At 39.2% G+C, this 23,799-nt stretch overlaps 1 protein-coding gene across 4 annotated transcripts in view; it reads right to left on the bottom strand.

Annotated features, from left to right (window-relative positions):
- Nucleotides 1–313: 313 nt before the first annotated feature.
- nrp1a (neuropilin 1a) overlaps nucleotides 314–23,799 on the bottom strand; it is a 75,128-nt gene continuing 51,642 nt past the window's right edge. The window contains exons 9-17 of one of the 4 annotated variants that reach the window (XM_056237042.1): nucleotides 21,646–21,977; nucleotides 19,816–19,960; nucleotides 15,415–15,504; nucleotides 14,205–14,252; nucleotides 11,573–11,716; nucleotides 11,217–11,494; nucleotides 5,336–5,432; nucleotides 2,952–3,005; nucleotides 314–1,318 (exon numbers count right to left, since the gene is read on the bottom strand). In XM_056237042.1, coding sequence (XP_056093017.1) covers nucleotides 1,032–1,318; nucleotides 2,952–3,005; nucleotides 5,336–5,432; nucleotides 11,217–11,494; nucleotides 11,573–11,716; nucleotides 14,205–14,252; nucleotides 15,415–15,504; nucleotides 19,816–19,960; nucleotides 21,646–21,977 — 1,475 coding nt within the window. In that variant the 3' untranslated portion in view covers nucleotides 314–1,031. Of the gene's footprint in view, nucleotides 1,319–2,951; nucleotides 3,006–5,335; nucleotides 5,433–11,216; nucleotides 11,495–11,572; nucleotides 11,717–14,195; nucleotides 14,253–15,393; nucleotides 15,505–19,815; nucleotides 19,961–21,645; nucleotides 21,978–23,799 lie in introns of all 4 variants that reach the window. The other 3 variants (XM_056237041.1, XM_056237040.1, XM_056237039.1) reach the window with 3 other exon arrangements.

Below are 23,799 nucleotides of genomic sequence, written 5' to 3' on the forward strand. Positions count from 1 at the left end.
GGCTGTTCACTTCAAAACAAAGCAAGGCAATGATGAGCTTTTTTTTCTTCTTTTTGTTGTGATTATAACTTTGATATGATGGATTCCCATGATGAAATGTGCACTGGATCTGTTCTGCATCTTTTGGGAGCGTAGCAAAATAACCGAACAGGACGGGGAAAAAAAGCACACGTTTCACTTTCACAAAACAGTCAGAAGATTGTATTTACAACATACAACCCAAGAAAAAAGGGATACTGCAGCTTTCTTTTTTTGTCCTTTTACTCGTTTCTTTGAAAAGGGCATTAAAATATATTAAAACTTATGTACAATATGCAGGATTTCAACATTAAAGCGCTTATGAATTCACCGGGTTTTGTTTTGCAGATTCGACCGACAGCCTTTTTTGAGAACTAAAGGGTTAAAAACACCCAAAAAAAACAACAACAACAACAACCGAGGAGGCCAAAAAAGATGTACCAAAGGCACTGACTGAACCATACCCAGAATGCATCAGGGCTGGATGATCTTCCACCCCCTTTGATCCTTACCCTACCATGGGGTAATTACCGTCCCTTGGTCGTATATGGTTCATTTGGGTTTTTTATTTTATTTTTTTACACATCTCCTTAAAGCGCAAAACAATCTTTTAAAATAAAAAATAAATGATTTTTTTTTCCTCCTAGAAAAAAAAAGATAAATACTTTATAACATTATTATATATTGGTCTCAACACCAGCATCCGATTGTAAAAATGATCAACTAAAAATAATACAAAACAATAAAATAATAATTTCAATCATCTGTACATATTCTTATTTGTCTTTTTTTTTTTTTTTTTTTTAATCCTTGAATTCAATGTTTTGTACACAGTGTCCCCCTACTGGTAGGTTCCGTTCACTGCAGCTCCTGAGAAAAGCACGGCTCAGTCCCTCGTCCTCCCATTGGTTCACTGAACCACAGAGCCTTGTCCTCCTCCAATCGGATGGCATCGGCAGTCCGTTTTAGCCCCGCCCTCCCTGAGGAGAGGTTCCCTCTCATTGGTTGACGCCTCACGCTTCCGAGTACGAGTTCTGTGAGCTGAGCTTGTCCTTCTTTAACTTGACACCGTCCACTAACTCAAAGTTATAGTTTTCCAGGGCGGATAAGTTCCTGTCGGACAAGGCGCTGTGTGAGCAGGCGCAGTACAGAACCACACCACAGATGGCGCCGAGGAACACTCCCAGCGCGCTCATGGCGATGATGGTGATGAGGATGGGGTCCAACGTCTTCAGCATGTTCCCGGCTCCGCTGATCTCATGGTTCTCCACGATCTCAGGGAAGTCTGTGATGTCCACAACTAGAAGAGAACCGGGATTAAAACAAGCCTGTGTGAGAGTACCTGCAAACCTGAAATCTTTACCGCGAAGAGCTATTTCTTACAGAAGCCATGAACCACAACGCGTAAAAAAAAAAAAAAAAAAAAAAGAGAATAAAGTCGTGGCATTTTGAGATTAAAGTCTAAATATTTCGAGAAAAAAGTCCAAACATTATGAGAAAAGTCGTAATATTTTGAGAATAAAGTAAAAAAAAAAGAAAGAGAATATTTTTCTTTTTTTTTAAGAAATGGGACTTTATTCTCGAAATGTTTCGACTTTATTCTCGAAATGTTTCGACTTTATTCTCGAAATGTTTAGACTTTATTGTCGAAATGTTTCGACTTTATTCTAGAAATGTTTCGACTTTATTCTCGCAATGTTTCGACTTTATTCTCGCTATGTTTCGACTTTATTCTCGCAATGTTTCGACTTCATTCTCGCAATGTTTCGACTTTATTCTCGCAACGTTGCGACTTTTTTGTCGCAATGTTTCGACTTCATTTTCGAAATGTTTCGACTTTATTCTCGAAATGTTTCGACTTTATTCTCGAAATGTTTCGACTTTATTCTCGAAATGTTTCGACTTCATTCTCGAAATGTTTCGACTTTATTGTCGAAATGTTTCGACTTAATTCTCGCAATGTTTCGACTTCATTCTCGCAATGTTTCGACTTCATTCTCGCAATGTTTCGACTTCATTCTCGCAATGTTTCGACTTCATTCTCGCAATGTTTCGACTTCATTTTCGCAATGTTTCGACTTCATTGTCGCAATGTTTCGACTTCATTCTCGAAATGTTTCGACTTTATTCTCGCAATATTTAGACTTTATTGTCGAAATGTTTCGACTTTATTGTCGCAATGTTTCGACTTTATTCTCGCAATGTTTCGACTTTATTCTCGCAATGTTTCGACTTTATTCTCGCAATGTTTCGACTTTATTCTCGCAATGTTTCGACTTTATTCTCGCAATGTTTCGACTTTATTCTCGCAATGTTTCGACTTTATTCTCGCAATGTTTCGACTTTATTCTCGCAATGTTTCGACTTTATTCTCGCAATGTTTAGACTTTATTGTCGAAATGTTTAGACTTTATTGTCGAAATGTTTAGACTTTATTGTCGCAATGTTTAGACTTTATTCTTGCAATGTTTCGACGTATTCTCGCAATGTTTAGACTTTATTCTCGCAATGTTTCGACTTTATTCTCGCAATATTTCGACTTCATTCTCGCAATGTTTCGACTTTATTCTCGAAATGTTTCGACTTTATTCTCGCAATATTTCGACTTTATTCTCGCAATATTTCGACTTTAATCTCGAAATGCTACGACTTTATTCTCTAATTTTAGAATATTTTTTTTACGGATTTTTTTTTTTTACATTGTGGTTCAGGGCTTCCGTAATTTCTACCTGATTTAACTTATAAAAATGAGTTTTGGTGGTTTAAATTAATGTATATAGGTTGGTTCAGTTATGTCCAATAAATGTTTTTAATTTAGATGAATGCAATGTGATATAAACGCCCTCCAAACATGCTGTAACACAAGCCTTCTTCAGTCACTAATCTTGAGAGTGATTCATCAGTGAATTAGCATTTGTGAGAAAGACTCTTACTGATTTCATTGAAGGTGTCCTCGGGTTGAATCGGCTCTGCGGGAAAATCTGGGTCTGCAACAGGGCGACATAAAACAGTCAGGAATGTATATAGTCATATATACAGGGCCGCATTAAGAGCTCACTGGGCCCCGGGGCTATGAGTTACTGCAGGGCCCCCCACCACTACAGGTCACCAACTACATGAGCTAAATGTTCTATCATTATGAGTCATTTTATCCATCTATGATATACTTCACAGTTAAGTTATATTACTTTTAAAACGATTTTTTATCATATCAAAATTTAATGGGACTAACATTTCATAATTCTTGTGACCAATTTCAATAATAGTAACTTAAGAAAAGAATCTCAAGCTTACCGATGACAAGAGTCACAAATAACAATAGAACAAAGGCACATAAGAAATCGACCTTGAAAAATTTAAAGCACTGAATAATATTATATTGTATAAAGTAATCAAATATACAAAACATAGTTTTCAGTATAAATTCAACATTCATTCTTATTAATTTTACAAAAGTGATTCATTCAAGGGCAGTAAATTACTTTCTTTCTGATGTTTGATTAACATTACACAAATGGCGACAGTAGCTTTATTAGCAGCTACTGTCACTTTAAGACCTCAGGGTCGGAACTCAAGTGCGCTGTGCAAAACCGCCTCAAGTTATCATTTAAAATAATTTGTATCCTTCCAAACCACAATTATTAAAAACGTGTTTAATTTATAAACTTACATCATGATGTCTCAGCAAAATTTACATATTTCTACCGGATATATTATCGCCAGCCCTTTAGGCGAATATAGAGTTTGATCAAACACAAAAAGCAAGATCAAACATCCATCAAGTTAATAATCAAACTTACCGAAAATTTGTGGGGTCGACGATGACGCTGTGTTTTAAAAAATAGTCTAGACTCTAGAATGAAGTGAAGGGTGGAGGCGATTTATTGGTTGATGCGTAGCTATATTCTTATAAGGCGCAGGCACTCCAGGCAGCCATCTATAGGCCTATGTGCAGCAGCAGGTCGATCGTTCACAAGTTAAATATAGAATAAATGTATTATGTTAAATTAAAACGTGACGTTTCATTTCACCATGCCCTGTCCTGCTGCCCACGGGGGTTTGATTGACAGGCGACCTGGCCAATCATAACGCCGAATACGCAATTTTGTCAGACAACAAAGCTGTCAGTAGATTAACGTCGGTGGACTTGAACTTGAAAACGGTATGGTTTAAATTATTTAAATTACAATATTTGAAAGTTGAGACTTTGTTTCATATCAACAGTAAGCTGCTCTGAACTCTCTCTCGTAGTCAATTGTGTAACGTTAGTCTTTGCCCCGCGATGTATTTTTCAGTGCATGAGTGAGAATGTGCGTGACTCGTGAGAGCCGCCTGGCTTGTCACACAGTAACTAAAAAAGGCGGGTCTTTGCGAACGGTCACTATAATATTAATGATAATGATTCCATGATAATGCATGGAATATTCGGCAAAGCGCTACTAAATAACAGGGCTAATTTGTGGGGGGCGTTGCGTGGTAAGGCTTTGGCAATCAGAAGGGTAGTAGTATCTGCTCCACAGCCAATCAAGGGCCCCCTCCTTGTTCGGGCCCCGGGGCTTTAGCCCCGCCTAGCCCTATTGTTAATGCGGCCGTGCATATATAGTCATCTAAGTCAGAGGCTCTCAGCTGCACGACGGCTTAAATGATTTCAAATAAGACCAAATAAACATTACAAGTCTTGTTTTTAGCTTTAATATTTCTTATTTTAATACGTTCCCTCAACAACTGCCATTTTTATTTAAGAACCAGGGTTTTCACTTTTATATGAGGGAACTTTAAAAGTGTGATTTCTAGACTCAGAAAAGTTAATAAAATCTTAAAAAGCCATATATTCTATATTTTATACCACATATTTCTTTTGATGAATAGAATTTTTTCTAGTTATGTCAAGATTTAAATTATGTAATCAGTTATATATTACTATTAGTAAATATAATAATAATAATAATAATAATAATAATAATAATACATCAACTTATCACAATTGACTAGAAAAAATATTTAAATTAATTAATTGAATGTTATTTAAATATTTTAACATGTTTTCACTTATTTTGCCTTATTTTTTTTTATTTTTTAAAGATTTTGACAAATTTGTCAGTTTTGGGTTACACTTATTTTTAGGTGTCTTTTACAGTGTAATTACACATTTAAGTACAGAGTAATATTAATTAACAACATACTTACTATAGGGTTATGGATTAGGGTTTGGTTTAGGGTTAGTTGCATGTACAGTAATTATGCATTAGTTATAGTTATTACTATAGTAAGTACATGTAATAAGGACACTGTAAAGTTTTGCTCTGTATTGACTCACCCTTGCAGTCGTCCATGTTCAGATTGTCTAAGATTTTGATATCGTCCACGGCAATGTCTCCCAAACTTTTCCTCTCCACTACGCTTTCAATTACCACCTGAAATATGGGCAAACAACAACATTGTTTAAAATGTAATCAGTGTAAATAATAACAGCGTACAGGTTTGGAGCAACAAATAACAACAGTATTTTCATCGAGCTGCCAATCATCTTTTACATTCACTAATGACATTAACTTTTTTGCTCAGTGGTTTTCCAAAGTTTCAAGCCACTCAGCATTTTCACTGGCCACTATTTGACATCGATACAATGGGGAAAAACTGCCATATGGATATTTTTATTATTATCTCATAATTTGGCTGCAGGAATATTAGGCTACTGTCACTTTAAGACCTGATGCACGGATCCATTATACTCAGGGGCGTTGCTAGACATTAAGCTCTACTGGGGCACAGGCCCCCCATTGTTTGTCTGAGATAGCAAGCGTAACTAAGGAGGGCGGGGCATACCGATAGATAAATAAAATTTGTTTGTTTCAAAAACACCATGCTGGGTAGAGTAACTTAGGGGGGTTCGGGGACATGCTCCCCCGAGAAAATTTGGATTTCTCGGACCTACATATGTGCATTTTAAGGTGTTTGAATGCCAACAAATTGGATAACAATAGCTTTAAAATCATGTTACACGAATTTCTTTTTTTTGTGCCATAAAAGGCATGAAAATAGAAAACGGAGAGAAAACTTTCTTGCACATTTGCATTCTTCTACATTACACAATGTTAATAATGAATAATTAGCCTTTACATTTTTCAAGAATTTACAATTACATCATTTCAATAAATCAATAAAGAGTTAATATATACTATATAAAATAAAGAGCATGTATATTCTAAAAGAAAACAAAGTTCCCCAGCCAAGTCCAAACTAAGTTGTTGAGCATTAAACTGCAGGCTACCGCCTATGCTTCATTTTGGCAAAACGGTCAATCACTTGACTCTGACTCAATTTTACTTTTAAGATTATTTGTATTATTTAGAAACTTTTGTTTCGTCATGTTTTCATAGCCTACCTCGCGTGCCAACACCGGACTTCGGTGTGCTCAGATGTGTGCGCGCTGCTGTTGCTAGGAAACACAGACGCGCGCGGATTTCTGTCGCGTGGGTCAGCTTCTGTTCTGTTTCGGTTAAACTGCGTTGCTTTTACAAGCATTGATAGGTTTATTACTGCGTTGCAAATAGATAATTTCTATTACCCTATAATATAATTTAATATTAAATACACTGACAAATAAAATAAATTGTTAAACTCAAACTTCAGATTTACTGGGGCACAGCAGATTTATACTGGGGCACGTGCCCCAGTAAAATGGGTCTAGCAACGCCCCTGATTATACTGTTACACGTGCGTTTTCTTTCTCAACTTTACATTCACTTAAAACATAACTGACGGTATTTAAGTGAATATTCGCCAAGACTGTTTTTTTTTTCACATTATTTTGTGTGTATTTGACTGTTAAAGCGCAATAAGCAGTGAAAAATAACTCAATTTAGTTCTGAGAGATGGCTTTATGTGCGTGTACTTTGGGTATAAGCACAAAATCTGCAGGAATGAGTGAAATTATGTGCAATACACGCAATCCCACGCCGAAACACAAGCCCTGTGACACCAACAATATTCATCCGGAGCAAATGAATCGAGTGAGTGAGGAGAGGCGGGGTTGTGTGTAACTCGCTGTCGGAGAGGTGAGAGAGAAAGAAAGAACAGCTGGTATCGTGTATCTATTCTGCGGAAAATAAGTATTGGAAGCGTTTCAGATATTTCAGTATCGATATGTATTGAAAAATCATTATTTTTGACAGCACTACATAGCACTCAGGGTGTTTACACGACAACGACATGCTTAAAGCGGAGACGTTTTTTTCTTTGAGTTTTCCGTGTACAGATCACGGATCCGCGGAAACGGCTAAAAGCGCTGTATTCTGCCGCCAGGCCAGTAGACTGAACACGTGATACGCATGTGCGTGATGTCATCGTCTTCAGAGATTCGTGTTTCTGTTGTTTACACGAAGAGCGTTTTTAAAAACTTGCACTTTGAAACTCGTTTTGGTTACACTTTATTTTAAGGTGTCATTGTTACAATGTAATTATACATTTAAGTACTGAGTAATAATAATTAACAACATGTACTTACTGTAGGATTATAGGGTTTGGTTGAGGGTTAGTTGCATGTAATTATGCATAATTTACTGTTATTACTATGGTAAGTACATGTAACATATGTAACAAGGACACTGTACAATAAAGTGTTACCCCCGTTTTCAAAACGTTGTGTTTTCAGGCGCCCGAAAGCGGTTGTCGTGTCACGAACGGCCAAAACGCATTAAAAGTTTTACGTTTTTAGTTGAAAAAGGTGTTGTGTAAACAGCCCCTAATAGTGTATTATTTTCAGATGCCTTTTTAAAAGACTACAACTGAAAAAGTGCCGTAGGAGTGACTGCGTTACACGCCGCTGTAGGGGTGGAACAACATATCGTGTCACAATATATCGCAATACAAAAATGAAACAATATGTATCGTGGATAGTTCACCCAAAATAAAAATTACTGTGCGAGGAACAAATTCCAGTTTTCAGAGTTGTAGTGTCAGTACTACATGAAACTGCTATATAATGTTGAATATAATGTATAATAATGCAATGGGGGAGGGGGAAATTTGTGGGTTATTTTAAATTTATCTAGTCAGTGACAGAGTGCAAGCATATTCGTCAAAAATAATTCTGTATTTTCAGCTTCAGAATCATGAATATTGTTATTCTGGTGTCGCTATTGTCCTGTGCTTTGGTAGCCTGACTTCGTCATACTCATATTCTAGCCAGAATGAGTCTGATGCTGCTCCATAGGGCTTTGATTATGAGGCGTGTCTTAACCGAACCAAAAAAAAAAAAAAAACTGCACTCAATTGACCCTTCGCAGGGAGCTTGATTGACAGGTGATCTGACCAATCATACTTCGCCATCCGCCATTTTGTCCGACAAAGCAGTCAGGAGAGTTAGTAGATTAACATCGGAGGATTTGAACTTGAAAAACGAAGTGTACTGATGCCTTTCTGCGGTTAAAACAACATTCCTTCTGATGTTCATTCATGTTTATTTGATGCTACAAATGAAGGAAGAGATGATCGGATCACGAGCAGCTCTACAGCGATCTGTCACGACACATTAAAGAGTCACAAAACGGTATTTATTGTTTAAATTTCTTTTTAAAAAATGACCAAATTTGAAAGGTGAGACTTTGTTTAATATGTTTAATATCAAAAGTAACCAAAAAGAAACCTGGTCTGTCCTGTCTGTCAGCGTGTTGTCAGTCCGTGATGTATTTTTCACTGCGTGAGAACATGGTGTGTGTGTGTGAGAGCAGCGTAGCTTGTCGGACATAGCGACAGTAACTAAGGGGGGCAGGGTCTTTGCGAACGGTCAATTGGATAGACCTACAACCAATCAGAGCAGCGACGCATAGTTGTCAACAGAACTCAACTGCACACACGCTGGAAAAAGTAGTAAAATAATGTGTAAACGATCTTTGCCGGTGTTGTAAAAAGAATTCAAGGATTCGCGGACAAAGTGTTTGTACTTGCAAACACAAAAAGCATTTTTGAGAGAAATAAAAAGATCTCGACAATAAAGCAAACAAATCTGCTCGCATTTGTCGGCCCTGTCTCAACTTTATAACAATCGTATAAAGCCCGCCCTGGCAATTTGGTTGGACTGACTATCTCTGAACCGATCATAATTACTCCTCAATGGATCGAGTCCAGACCGAACTTCCCGACCGAAAAAATGTTGTGGGCGGGGTTCGGGCTGGCATCCAGGCTAGTGCTTTGGTTTATCAGCACCAAGTCCAAGCTTGTTCGTTTACACACACACACAATGTAATATCAAATTTAGCATTTTAATCAACAGTACATTTTTTTGTTAAGCTTTTATCATATGTCTTGGAGTATCGCAATAATATCGTATCAAGAGTTCAGTATCGTGATATGTATCGAATCGTGACATGAGGGTATCGTTACACGCCGCTGTATATCCTTGAATATCAGTGGCGGAGCCAGGCTTAAAGTCCCCGTGAACCGGAAGTTGCAAACGACTTTTCTCCAGTGTTGTGACGTATTTCCGAGAGAAACGGAATACTAAATGAGGCAAAATGGTGGGCGTGGCTTTTTTCCCAACTAGCACCTGATTGGATCTAGAAAAGTAGGTGTTTTCATTCAGCCTGCCTACTGTCAGTTGGAGGGGCGTGGTTACGGATGTTAAACAGACGCCCAAACCGTCAAACCTACGTCATCAGGGAAGGTCCTCCAACGCAGAGGGGAGGGGAAATTTCAGATTTTGATTAAAGATTATGAAGCCAAAAAATTTTTTTGTGTGGATTGACTTGCATGGATGAATTGTTCACCACAAAACGATCAATTTAGGCAAACAAAGTAAGTATGGTCAATTTTGAATTCATGGGGACTTTAAGCTTGGCCACCCTTCTCACAACTGCCGTTTCTGTCTCTCTCTCTCTTTTTTAATTCTTTTTTACAAGAATTGCGTTTTTAAAACACAGAACCGTATCTTACAACCACAAAAAACGTGAGACTTTTCAGACGCTCGCGCACTCCACCTTCACCTCAGCGCCAGGCGCAAGTCAAATGAGTGCGGAAATGTACAGGTGCCGAATAAGCTTCAGCAGCATCGTAAATATAGAGTCGATGCTCCTCAACTGGTGGGTTGCAAGACCGTTTTGAGTGAGTCGCATATGTCCAGTCAAAGAAACAACAACGTAATTCTCTTTTTTTCTGATTCTACTTTTATTTTGAAAGATCTGTGTGAAAGCTTGTGACACTTCCGTCAGATGCGGAGAAAAGCGCGTTGTCCTGAATCAGTTGGCTATCTGCGGTAAGATGAGATGTTGTAAATAAATGTCAGTAAAACTAACTTTTTACAGTCCTGTCAGACGGTGTACTGTACTTGCACATCACGCGCAAATGTGGCGTGCTGTATCCGTAGTTCTGTTGTCAATTAACTCATGAAATAATCAAAAAGGCGATAAAATCTGTGTCAAAACTGCATGCATGTATGTATTTGTTATATATATGCGTTACAATGATATTCTGCCATGTTTAAGGCACAAACTGATAGGCTATGTGGTTTTTTAATGTACAAATAAATGTGAGCACTGTGCATTTGTACCAGAAGATAGGCGGTAATTTGTAAAGGACAAAATAAAATGCATAATTTTTAAATCCATAAAATAACTAATTTTACATTCTGCCATTTATGTGCATGTTGACTTCCGCCTTGTTCACATTCTTTGCACATAGCGATTCAAAAGAGATGTTTCCCTCCTTTTTAATTAAATTAGGTATAATAGAACGGTTTAGATTCTTTATTTTGACTACTAATATAGAAAGTTGAAGAGTTAATTGATTATATAAAATTCAATGAAGGGTATAATCTTTGAACTACAGTAGTTATCTGCATGTCTCATCCATGAAGGTGCAACAATGTTGGGGGTTTTGAGAACCAGAACCATGCTAACTGAGCAAGTTTACTATATGACTAAAGAACTTTAGCTATAGTGTGTGTCCCCTTTATTAATTTGCCTGGAGGTGGTGAGTAGCTAATAATAATAAAAAAATATCAAATTCACTCAGTATTCCATGATTCCTAATTCACTACTCTCTCAATTACAATTGAATACAAATGAACTGTATTCAGTTGTGTAGGAACAGTCCAATACATTATTTAAACTAATTATTATGTAAAAATAATTAAGATTTATGTGCCACCCAGACTGTTTGCTGTCTACCCCTATGGAAAAGTTCTGGCTCCGCCACTGTACCTGGTAGGGTTTGCTGGAGTGGGGGATCAGCACACGGCCCTCTCTCCAGCGGTTGCCTTGATGTCCACTGACGGTCCAGAGCAGGACGTCCGCTGAGCCCTGGCTCGTCTCTCTGCGCTGTTTAATGTGGAGCGTGCCGATGTGGGACCCAAACATGTGGTACCAGAAAGACAAGCACAGGTCCGAGTCCTGTCCCGACACCGACGGACTCACTAACCGAGCCACTTCTGTCTCCTGCGCTCCGGTCGCCAGTGTGTAGATGAAGTTCCCCAATCCACCTGAGGCAGAAGTGTGTGTGAGCTTTGGAGGATTCACACTCTGTGCTGTGAGATCTATGGGTTGACTTCTTCTCTTACCAGTGTGGTCCATGTTTGGGCCGGTGTTTAGGGTCGGGGTGCCGCTGGACTGGATCTGCCACCTGAAGCCACTGTCCTCTGACTTCCAGCCGCAGAACGAGGGATCGCTGGCCCAGCCGAAGTCACAGGCAAACCACAGGAACACTACACACACACACACACAAACACACACACACACACACAGGAGAAGATTACTATTATGCACTTTTACTTATATTACCAAATCAGTGACATGCAAACAGTCTCTTTTTTTAACAGAATATTTTTTATAATATATTTCATAATAACTATTATTTATATTTATTATAATTAATCAATGATAATATTATTATAATTATATGAATATATTTTACTATTCTGAAATATAATATATTAATAAATATGATCCAATTCATGTACAATTAGGGTTTGGTAAGATTGTTTAATGTTTCTGAAAGGCGTCTCTTCTGCTCATCAAGCTGCATTTATTTGATCAAAAATATGGTACAAACTGTGAAATATTATTCTAATGTAAATCAGCTGTTTTCAATGTGAATATATAGTAAAGTGTAATTTATTCCTGTGATAAAAGCTGAATTTTCAGCATCATTACTCCAGTCTTCAGTGTCACATGATCCTTCAGAAATCACTCTAATATGATGATCTGATGCTCAAGAAACATTTATGATTATTATCAGTGTTGAAAACAGCTTCATATTTTTGAGGAAACCATCATACATTTAAATTTTCAGGATTATTTGATGAATAGAAATTTATTTGAAATAAAATCTTTTGTAACATTATAAATATCTTTGTTAATATTATTGAACGGTTGTGTACGATATAATACCATTATGATTTTTTAAAATTGTTTTATCACTGTGAAATTATTTTAAGCATTACCTCACGGCTCTCAAACAAAAAAGTAAATATGTCTGCCTATTCATTTCAGTGGTTTATATATGACAGAAAATATTGTCATGATCGGTTTCTTTTTTTATATATATATCTCAATTGAATGTGTCTTCGTCTGAGCAGGAAATTTAAGAGGGTTTGATTTTATTTCATTTTTCAAGAAACTGTCTTAACTTGATCTTTGAATGCGGTCTTACAGTAACTTGTGGTTGAATATGGCTGATTCGACTCCATAGGCCACAACACAATGTCTTATATTGTCCACTTGATGGCAATAGAGAGTTATTTTACAATTCGAAAATCCCAACATTTATGCATGAGCATTTCCAAATCCATTCCAACTTCTTTTATGCCTGAGCCAAATCCACATTTATACACCAAATATAGCTAGATCTTGAGAGAGAATACACACCATATAAAACAATGAAGCTTTGAAATCGAGATTGACGTGAAAAAACGAGGGAGGGATTTAACGGATAGTTAGATTGAGTGAGAGATACAGAGCCAGAGAGAGAGAGAGAGAGAGAGAGAATTGAGATGGACAGAGAAGCAGAAGCTCTTCTAGTATGTCAGCTACACCGGTGTCTGCAGATCCTCAGCGCTTCTTCTCTAGACAGTTTAATAAAGCATCGCTTAATAATGCCAGGATTCTCTGCGAGTTTCGGAGGGTATTTGCTCACTGAATGCGGAGGAAAGAATTTCCCATTAAAAGCCGCAGCTCAGGCACTGCCGCTGCAAAAAATGCCAGTTTCCAATTAAAAGTTATTTCTTCTTTTCCATCTTGAAATGGATTGTGTCTGACGCAGTGGAGGACAGAGCGAGGGTACGTACACCGCAGTCCAGAACGCTATACCAGCTTTGAATGCTTGTCATAGCAAATAAACCACATCCAATAATAGAAAGCACGCACATCTACTCAATGGTAATCAACCAGGACCCCACTGTGCTTGCGCGCGCGTGCGTGTGGGGTCCTGGTTGGTTACCATTGAGTAGATGTGTGCGCTTTCTATTATTGGATGTGGTTTATTTGCTATGACAAGCATTCAAAGCTGGTAGGCACGCACGCACGCACACTTATTAGAACCGTCATTCTATTCAGTTGTTTTGATGTTGTGATGAAGCTCAGACAGGGCCAAACACACACACACACACTGGCTAATTAGGCAAGGTCAGTTAAGGGGCAGTTCTCATTTGCCCATTAGTGAGCAGTCTTGAATGGCTAATCAGTCATTATGCTGAATGAGCAAATCAAAGGGGCTCTTTATAGATTTTCACAAGAACACTTCACAAACAAGATTACATACTCATCTCACTTATAATCAAATAGCCTAAACAACCAAACAGAACACACAAAACATACAATAAGAATTTGCGTTCTTAAAGGTGCAGTGTGTAATTTCTGTAATTTCCCAAAATGTTTATTGCTTCTCAAACAAGTCAAATAAGGTACATTAATTCAGCATCCCTTTTTTGTTGTTGTTCAGACAAAACAAGTAGTTCCACCTCAAACTCATGCTGGACCACATACGATACACAATTATTTTAAATAGTGTTTCATGGAAGTGACCAATGATCTGTATTCTTATAGTGGTTTCTGCAAATTGAACCGGGGAGGCACAAAAATGGCACGCCGCACCTTTAAGAGAGTTTGCATTAGCAAAATCCAGGATGATTAAAGAAATTACAGATAGCGAGTGCACAAAGAAGGGAAGTATTATAGGATAAGTACCTTTCTCACCTGGAATGGTGCTCATCTCTGTGGTCGTCTCTGGCGCAGTGGTTCCTCCTGTAGTGTGAACACAGTGAAGGCCATTAGATGAAACGTTAAAGCGAGACACTGGGTAATGTTTTATTCGGGCATTATCAGGAGGAACGGATCTGACTGTGCTAATTCCCCTCTTTGTGTGCGCTTAGCATTTTTTTTAAATGTGCTTTGCCAGATGAGACATGCAAATACATGTTTCTTCATGTGGAACCTTTACTTTGAGCATCTAACAGAGGGGAGTGTAATTCTGTGCAACACACACTCTGTGAGACTGCACTGATGTGAACACACAGGAGATTAGAGGCAGAATGTTAAATCTAGTGTTAGTTTTAGCAACTGAAGAAGAGCAGAGGAAGAATTTAATAGTGCAGGCTATGGCTGTGTTGAATGGATACTATGGTACTGTATACTACCTACGGTGAGGTACTGGTACAGCAACTTTTTATTTTATGAGAAATGGTATGAGTTATGAAATGGAATGAGTTGGAATGGAATAATAACTTCCTATATACTGGATACTGCATACTAATTCCTCAATATTATGTAAAGAAGTATGTAAGCAAACAGTAAATTTAGCATCCTTTATTGCTGTTACTGTATGTACATGACCTTACATGTTGAATTCTACATACAAAAATGTATACAGCTGTTTTTAAACGAATGTGAAGCAGTATGTAGTATTCAAGGATAATGAACCATTTAAACTGAATGCTATTGTGGGGCATCTCATAAATAAATGCAGTAAATTTGCATTTTTAATCCAATTTTGTATTAAAAACCCCTAACTTTTGGCAGACCACGAAGTCACAAAGTAGATGTTGAGATTGCATTTGATATCGCTCGCCGTTCATTCATCACTGTCTGGCTTTTATAATGAAATGGAAGGTCAAGTGGAGCACATTTGGCAAATGCAGTACTTTGTTTCAATATGAGATGCATACAGAAAATTTGCATACCATGCACTGTATACTTAATTTCTAGCATGAGTAGTATGGTAAGTGTGGTTATGGGGGAAGTGAGGATTGGGTGAGGAGTGTTTAGTGCAGAAAAGCGGCTTGTGTTTGCAGAAGCAACGGGGACAATTAGTCTAGTGAGATTAGCATAGCAAAGGGAGCAAGATGCAGTAAGCTAGGGTGCAGTCTCTGCAGGCGAGTGTTAGCACCTGTCTGGTCGTAGTCATCACCTGTTCCACTATGGCAGTTTGCCTGGTCATCATCACACTCGTCTGAAGGTGTGGTGGAGGACGCGGGTGTAGTCGGAGGCACTGTGGGCACTGCAGAGAGAAAGACAGATGTCTCAAGTGTCACGCAATAAAGCAACAAGTCACAAAAACCATGGCATATCATTGATATTAACCGAATGCCCATGTATGTATTTTTTTGTAGGTCACTCCACAAATAGTGGTGCAACGGATCACAAAATTCACTTTTTGAGTTTTTGAGTCACGGATCTGATAATTTTTCAGATCAGCAAAGAAATATATATATTTTTTATATATATATAGGCCTATATGGAGGGGGTGTTACTTCGCTTTTCATTTATTCATTAATTAAAGCTCACTTGAAGTTCTTCGATACCACATCAAAAACTACTAACCTAACTGATAAAGTTCAAACATTCATAAAGACAAGTGAACAGTCAGTAATAAAATAAGAACAAATACACACATTACAAGCAGAGTTGAATACTAAATAACAAAGTTACAAAGTCTAACAGTAGTATTCAGGTATATAAACTAATAATTAAGCCTAAATGTAAAATAACACTATTTGTTCACTGTAGAAATGAAATATAGTTTCATCTTTGTTAAAGCTGTATTTTGTTATATTAATTCCAATTCCAATTTATTTATAAAGCACATAATAATACAACAATGTTGACCATAGTGCTGCACAATATAGTATACTGTCAGATTGTTAGACCCACAGACTCATAGAAATCTTAAATACACCTAACACATCCGACATCTGTGACAACAGTACCTCAACACTCATGTATGATCAAAAGCCAGTGTGGAAAAATATGTTTTTAAATGTGTTTTGAACTCACTAAGGGTTGATAATAATCTAATATATTGTGGTAAACTATTTCATAACCTTGATTTATTAACATTTATGACACAGACAACAGTAGGAATATGAGGTGTCTGCAAGTCACTTTAAGACCGAATCCACGGACAGAAAAAACGGACAAACATCCGGTTTCTTTCTCAATTGTTCACTTATGACATAACCGAGAGAACTCTTGCCGAGACGGGTATTTATGGCGCTTTTCCACTGCATAGTACGGTATGGTTCGGTTCGGTACGGCACGCTTTGGCGCTTTTCCACTGCATAGTACGGTATGGTTCGGTTCGGTACGGCACGCTTTGGCGCTTTTCCACTGCATAGTACGGTACGGTTTGGTTCGGTACGGCTCACTTGTGTTGTGGTGCTTTTCCACTGCATGGTACGGTACGGCTCGCTTCGGCTCGCTTTAAATGGTACCTGGTCTGTTGAGGTTCCAAGCGTACCGTACCGGTACTAAAATGTGACGTAAAAACTCTGCAGATCACTGATTGGTCAGACAGAATCGTCACTACCAGCGTCATTGGATTTGCGACACGAGACACTAAACCCGCTAGATTTAAATAACCAGTAGACAACAGCCAACGCGGTAGCATCTGTTTTTTAAACTTTAAAAAGAAATGGCTGAATCGTGGTCAGTGGACGAGGTGCAGACGTTCCTCTCGTTGGTTGCCGAGGAGCGGATCCAGCGAGAGCTGGATGGGGCAAAACGGAATGAAAAAGTGTTCCAAGAAGTAGCTCAGCTCTTAGCCGCACACGGCTATCACCGGACCTACAAACAGTGTAGGGACAAAATAACGATCAGTCCCACCCACTTTGAAGGGGTACTAACTGCGGTGGAAAAGCAACCGAGCTAAAGCGAACCGAACCGTGCCGTACCGAGTCGAGTCGTACCACGCAGTGGAAAAGCGAAGCAAGCCGAACCGTTTCGCGCCGAGTCGAACCGTACCGAGCCGAACCGAGCCGTACCAGCAGTGGAAAAGAGCCATTAGACAAGTATTTAGACATCATTTTGTGTGTCCGTTCAAGGAAACGCGAAAGAGGAATCAATTCGGTGTTCAGGCGCTGTCTGAAACGCGCGAGTCCCGATTTACGCCTCTTCGTCCGCATTTAAAATTGTTTGAATGTGTAAATTGGCAAGACAAAACACGTCCAAACTATAAACTTTCACTCTACGATGGTTAAATTAAGCAGTTAATCCGCGATTCACATGCGTGCCGAAGCATGGGGCCTGGTCCGTACGGATCGACTGCGTCCCCTATCCACAAATCATCTTAATGATTATGCTCTTTCTGTAGTCTTTCCAAGTCTGTGGCCCTTTGATTCAGTCCTGTGCGTGACTGGTTTCGGCTGCAGGGTTGAGGATGTTATGCTCCACCCTGGGCCTGAAACGGCTGTGTCCTCTCATTATGGCGGCCCGTGCCCCTTTGGATGTGGCCTTTGCCTACATCTGCCTAAAGCCCTGTGTTTACTCTCAGCTTGTAATGAGCTGCCCATAAGCCTGTAGGGCTTTCCCGGGATGGAAGGAGGGAAAAAATGAGCAGGGCGGGAGAGGGGGAAACGGGAGCTGTAGTGTAAGCTGTGCGGGTGAACCGAGGGCATTTTAAAGAGAGTCTCTAAAGCCGAGAGGTCGCGGAGAGGTCATCATGCTGGCTCTGGACTGCATTGTTGATCACACACTCCTGCTAGGACTCGGCGGCCCGCTGTTAGGAGTGCGCACGTGTGTGTAAGGGGTCACTTGTTTGATTGTGAGAGTTTTAGCTAAGATAGAGAAATATACAGAGTGTTGGACTGTGCTGGCGTTAAAAGTGAAAACAAGCATTATCATCTGACTAAAGCTCCCGATGGGATGCTATGGCTTACACAAGCAAGTCTCACAGTCTCTCGGAAATCCAATATGTAAATCCACTTAACGCTGCCTCAACAGAAAACACACACACACCCCCCCATCAGAGCTAAACTAATTCAGAAAGAAAGACAGAGGGAAAGACATCAAGGACCTTTCCGTAATCCTTCAAGGCAGGTGGACCAAAGATTATCTCCAGCTGTGAGGAGTCCTGTTATTTAGGAGTGTCACAGGCCCCTGCTTTACTATGTAGGAGACGTCCTTTGATGGCGCATCGGCGGGACAAGTAATTATGAAGAAAGCTAAGCCATACCCTGTTCTCCTGAGTGGATAAGTCCAAATTTAATGAAACAGCATCTGTACTATATGACCACACACTTGAGGACTCTATCATTTTGTTTGTCTTTTGTTCACTTGCTTTAGACAATTTGTCTTCGGAGTGCAGCGGGTCTGTCCATCATGTGTATGAATCACTGTTGAGGACGTTACTCGGAAAATGCTACATATAAAGCTACCCATAATTTCCTAGCTACAATAGGGCGTATACAAAATCATTTCTCAGCAGAGTAAAAGGTATCAGCAAAGTGAAGTTATTTAAGAGAGAAGTATCTTCTGAGCATGGACGCTAATTAATCACTGAATCATCTTGTCATCTTGCGTTTCCCAAAAGCATTGTTAGCCAACTATGGCGTAAGTTCCGTCGCTATCATCATAGAGTAACAAGTGTTTCCCGAAACCATAGTTCCAACGAACAGCATTGCAAAATTGTGTGGTTGGAACGACAGCACTCGTCCTGTGGTTAGAAGCAGAGTTTCTTGTTTGCATGACTTAACAAATCCTTATCTTGAGCAAAATAAGTAAGCTGACATTCAGTACAATCTTTATCTTTTATTTAGAATACATACAAATGTCGTTTACGTCTTGTTTCTCAAGAGTTTTAAAGCGCTGTTTTTGAAGATGCGTACGTGCTTCAGTACGTAAGAATGAGCCTATGATTGAATCTGGAAATAAATCAAAATGAGAATTTGTCCTTAGATGCAATGTCTATAATTTATAGCAAAAATTTGTATTCATTAAAAGAAGTTATCACTCCGCCACCTGCGTGACATCATTAACTAACGTGGTTGAACAACCAATTTGCGACAATATGGTTTTGTGAAAAAGCTAGATGATTTCTTCAACGATGCATCATACTATGGTAGTAAATCAGCGAGTAGCGAGTTGTATGGGAAACGCACCCCAGATTATGATTCACTTATGATTCACATACAAGATTATTGGTTTAGCTTGCTTGATTACAAAGTTGTGGGTAATGCAATGAGACTGAAAATGGGCTAAATGTGCTGTGCAGAATGCTACGAATAATTAACTTGCTACACTAAAGTTACACTACCTTGAAAACAGCTGATCAACAGTTGCTGAAAACTGAAAAATGTACTTGCGTTAGTATTTGAGTACTCCTCAGCAGTGGTGTGTGTGTGTGTGTGTTTGTTTGTACCTTTGTCGCCATTGGCTTTTGGCTTGCTTAGTTGGGGACATTTAATTTTATATTTAACAATATTATTACAACATTATTTTCTCTGTAAAGCTGCGTTGAAACAATCTGTATTGTAAAAAGCGCTATATAAATAAAGGTGACTTGACTTGACAAGTTAATGAGTTTTCAACCTACCTTCCATTTCACAGCCCAGGAGTTCCAGTCTAAGTCCCATCCCAGCAGGAGTGGCTCTGTCTGGGTACACCCTAACAAAGCGTGTCAATATAGGCTCCACCGTCCTCAATGCTGGTGTGTCATAGTTCAAATTCCCCTCAAAAATCTGCCAAGAACAATGACAAAGTCCAAGACTATAGTTAGCAGTCAAGCAGAGAAGGAGAACTCAGAAAGATAAAAAAATGGAAAAAGATAAAGGGGAAAGTTTTATTAAGAGTAGTCTGACAGGGAAAGCAGAGAACAGAGAATTAATGAAAGAGAACGAGCTCACATCTCACACCTTTCTTAACTTGGGCTCTGCTGTATGTCTAATGCAACAAAAGCACTAGAGAAAAGAAAGTCTTCAACTTTATTTCTGACATCGTACGGCTGAGCTAGCTCAAAAAATAAAGGCTGCGGGCTAAAACTGCAGTCTACGACAGCAGGATGCTCAGCTTTTCAAAAGCATCCGCCTTTGACTTTACACTTCTGAAGTCTTACAACCCAGACACAAGGTACCACAGGAGACAGACGGAAAAAAAAGAGGAAAAGACAGAAAGACACTCGCCAGAGGTAACAAAGAGGCACAGAACAAGATGAGGAGTCATGAAAGAACATTAATGGCCATCAGAGCTAATATGTCTCCTTTTGTCCTTCAAGCTAAAAAAGAGATATGAGGGTTTTGAAAGGGGCCTTCTAGGACTGATGCTCCAATTTCCTTTTTTTTTTTTGATAGGTGATAAGGCACATAGTCTATGCTCCACAAAAAAGAGACAAATTTTATGTGATTCATGTGTCGATTTTTTTTGCTATTTGCCGGTTTCATGTATGATGATCATGATTGCTAATGAGCACTATACTATGTACTTGATCATTGTTTTAGTGGGATGCATGATATATCACCCACCATATCGGTATCGGCCGATATATGTTCATTTGTAATGTTATCGTTATCGGCCTGATAAGAAAATTTGGAAAATATCTTAAAGCCGATAAATAATGGATTACATTTCAGATGCGCACTGTTCACCATGATGGTTTTGAATTGCTTGAAATATGATTGAAATCACATCAAAAAGGAAAATACAGTTCATGTGCAGCACAAGTCTGACATAAAAGCTACATCAAATTATAATGAGAACAGAACATCATTATAATTGTGTGCTTGGGACATAGGTTTTAATGGTGACTTTTGTTTTTGTAATCAGGGTCACAGAAATTATATAAAAATTTGGATTTAGATTTATGGGCCAATATATCAGTTATCGGCTTTCGAATATAAAGAATTATCGGTATCGGCCAAAATGTTCATATCTGTGCATCTCTAGTTGAAGTTATCTGATTTGCTACATAGCAGTTTTTATGTTTCTAATATCACTACATGGTCTCTTCTTCTCGCGTAATACTTTTAAGTCAAATTATTCATTTATTTATTTTTGGTTTAAGACCAAACAGGATAATGTGTGCAGTTGCCTGACTGTACCGTACATATGTGTAACATTATTTTGTTTTGTCTTACGACTATTGTTAGGGTTAAATTTATTAGTAGTATTGTTGAATGCGTTTGAGACATTTCCCAAATTTAAGCTCACAGCATTAGTCTAATTATTGTCATTCTCTCCTCTGCCCATCTAAAGGCTTTGGGAAGAATATATTATAGCGCCACATTCAACTTTCTTAAACTCAGTCATTTCCTGAAAGTCAGGCTAAACAATCTCAGACTAGCACTTAAGAACCGCATAGTGATTCAGAACCATTTTAAATGAGCATCCAGTGTATGTCCAACTACCTTCCAGCTTCCCCATATCTTACCTTGGGCTTGTTGCCAGTGGCATCCATCACCATTTTCCAGTCAGATCCGTTGTTGCTGTAGCCCAGCCGAAACTTCTTCATGAAGACCTTGTTATCACGGTGTTTGCCTCCCTGGATGATCAAACCTCTGACCAATTTCTCCTCGGTCAAATCTATCTGTAGCCACTCGTCCGCATACGGCTGGGGCTGTGGCAACAACGTCCATCCCGAACGGCTGGTCAGCAGACGAGCGTTCTCTGACACCCATGTGCGCTCGGTGTGGGAAGAGACTGTGATCTGAGAGTCTGCGATGAGGCCTGAGACCATTCCCAACATTCCTGAACATGGGTACTCTGTTGAGGGACAAAGGTAATTGTTAGATTGAAGAAAGTTTTAAACCCTTCCCTACTGACTAACCTAAGCACATTTCATGTTTTTAAGAGCCTTCAAAAAACCTTTGAATGGCGATCAATGGAGAAAGATGCATTCGGACACGGATTGTGTAGTTATGGCACCCAACCCAACCGAACCAGCCATATCCTGATCCCTTGACCTGATCCCTTAGATTGTTGTCTAACCTGCCACTGCAGTGGCAAAACAATTGTACCATTATTTGTCATGCCAATAAAACACATGGCCACGGAGAAAGAGAGAGTTGTTTGAGTACATAGTGGAGAGGGAAGTTAGCAAAGATTAGATTAGCTGTAAGTGGATGAGTCTGAGTGAAAGAGAAAGAAAAGAGAAGAAAAAATTATGTTGGCTGATAAACTTGGTAGAAACGGTCACGTCTCAGTGAGCTGGGAAACATTCTTACCAACAACCTAAAAAGGTCACAGGCCATAAAGAGCCTGAACAAAGAGAGAAGGAAAGACATTCATTGCACAGGAAAGACAGATGAAGTGGACAGAAGAGATAAGAAGCCTCTTGTTCTCTTTGTTTCTCTCTCTCTCCATCATCCTTTCACCAATGACCTTGTGCATTAACTCTTTTTCTCAAGCTACCTAATTAAAGCCTTTCTCTAGAGCTTCTACCTTTAATTTCCGAACAGTTTCTTGCTCTCATCCTCAGTCCTGCTCCACTCCTACCTTCATTCTCTTTTGTTTTTCACCTGCTTTCTTATTCACCTCCTTCATCCTTCTTGTAATCTATCTTCATCTCTACAAACTGACTTTCTTTGTTCCGCTGTTGATAATAAGATTTTTCACGCTTTGCTACTTTTAGGTAAAGGCATGTTGAATTTGAGGGAAATTATCAGACATGCAGCGCCGACCAACTGACTGTCTGTGAGTTGCGTGTCACAGCTTCTTCAACGCTGTGGGATTCGTGACCTGCCAGCGGTACCTTAATCTACGATCAGCACCCGTGAAGCAGGAAAGCGTCAGAGACAATCTTGGACTAGTCACAGATGGACCTAATGTCCCGTGAAATACCACCAGAACAGAGTTTTCATTCACAACACTGTCTTTGTACTGATGTAGGGAACTTCCTCTGTAGTTCTGGAACGGAAAGAGCACTTGTCTGTGACCCCTTCAGGAGTTGCACAGAGTCCAAATGTGAGTTCCAGGCTCCTAAAACAACAAATGCATGGGACTTTGATTTTCCCTATGTTTGTTTGTGGATGTACAGCCAAGGTTGGGTTTCTCATACCCTTGCCAGATTCGCAAGATGTCTCTGTGTATAATTTCTGATATATGCATGCTGAATTGTGTCGGGATCTGAATGAAAAAGATCTGCACTGGGGTGGTTGGACCTCAAAGTTTGGAAGTCAACCAAGTTTATTTTCAATCCGCTGGCTGGCACTGTCTTCCGGACCTGTTTATGGACCTCAGATGGGGATGCTTGGTAGAAGCTCCTGGTGTGGTAGACCCTGACAGACACACCCTGAGGGTGGACTGGTTGATATGCATCACGTGTTTCATTTGTTGGTTTGGTCTGTGCACAGCACATAAAGGCTGGATGACCACACACACAGATGGTTTTATTTACAAACAGCGGGAGGAAGTTTATTAATGGCTGTGGAAAGCCTATCAGACCACCTTCTAACTGCCAGCCGGCATCCTCTGTGTGTACAGTGCTAACAATCATAGTGCCCAGGAATAGTACTTAGGTAAAGTCAATGTAATACCTTGGTACTTTAATACTTACCATGGTAATGAATGGTTATCATATTGGTAT

Source organism: Rhinichthys klamathensis, unplaced genomic scaffold (genome assembly GCF_029890125.1).
Source record: "Rhinichthys klamathensis goyatoka isolate OS25496 unplaced genomic scaffold, OSU_Roscu_1.1 h1tg000476l_1, whole genome shotgun sequence".
NCBI lineage: Eukaryota > Metazoa > Chordata > Actinopteri > Cypriniformes > Leuciscidae > Rhinichthys > Rhinichthys klamathensis.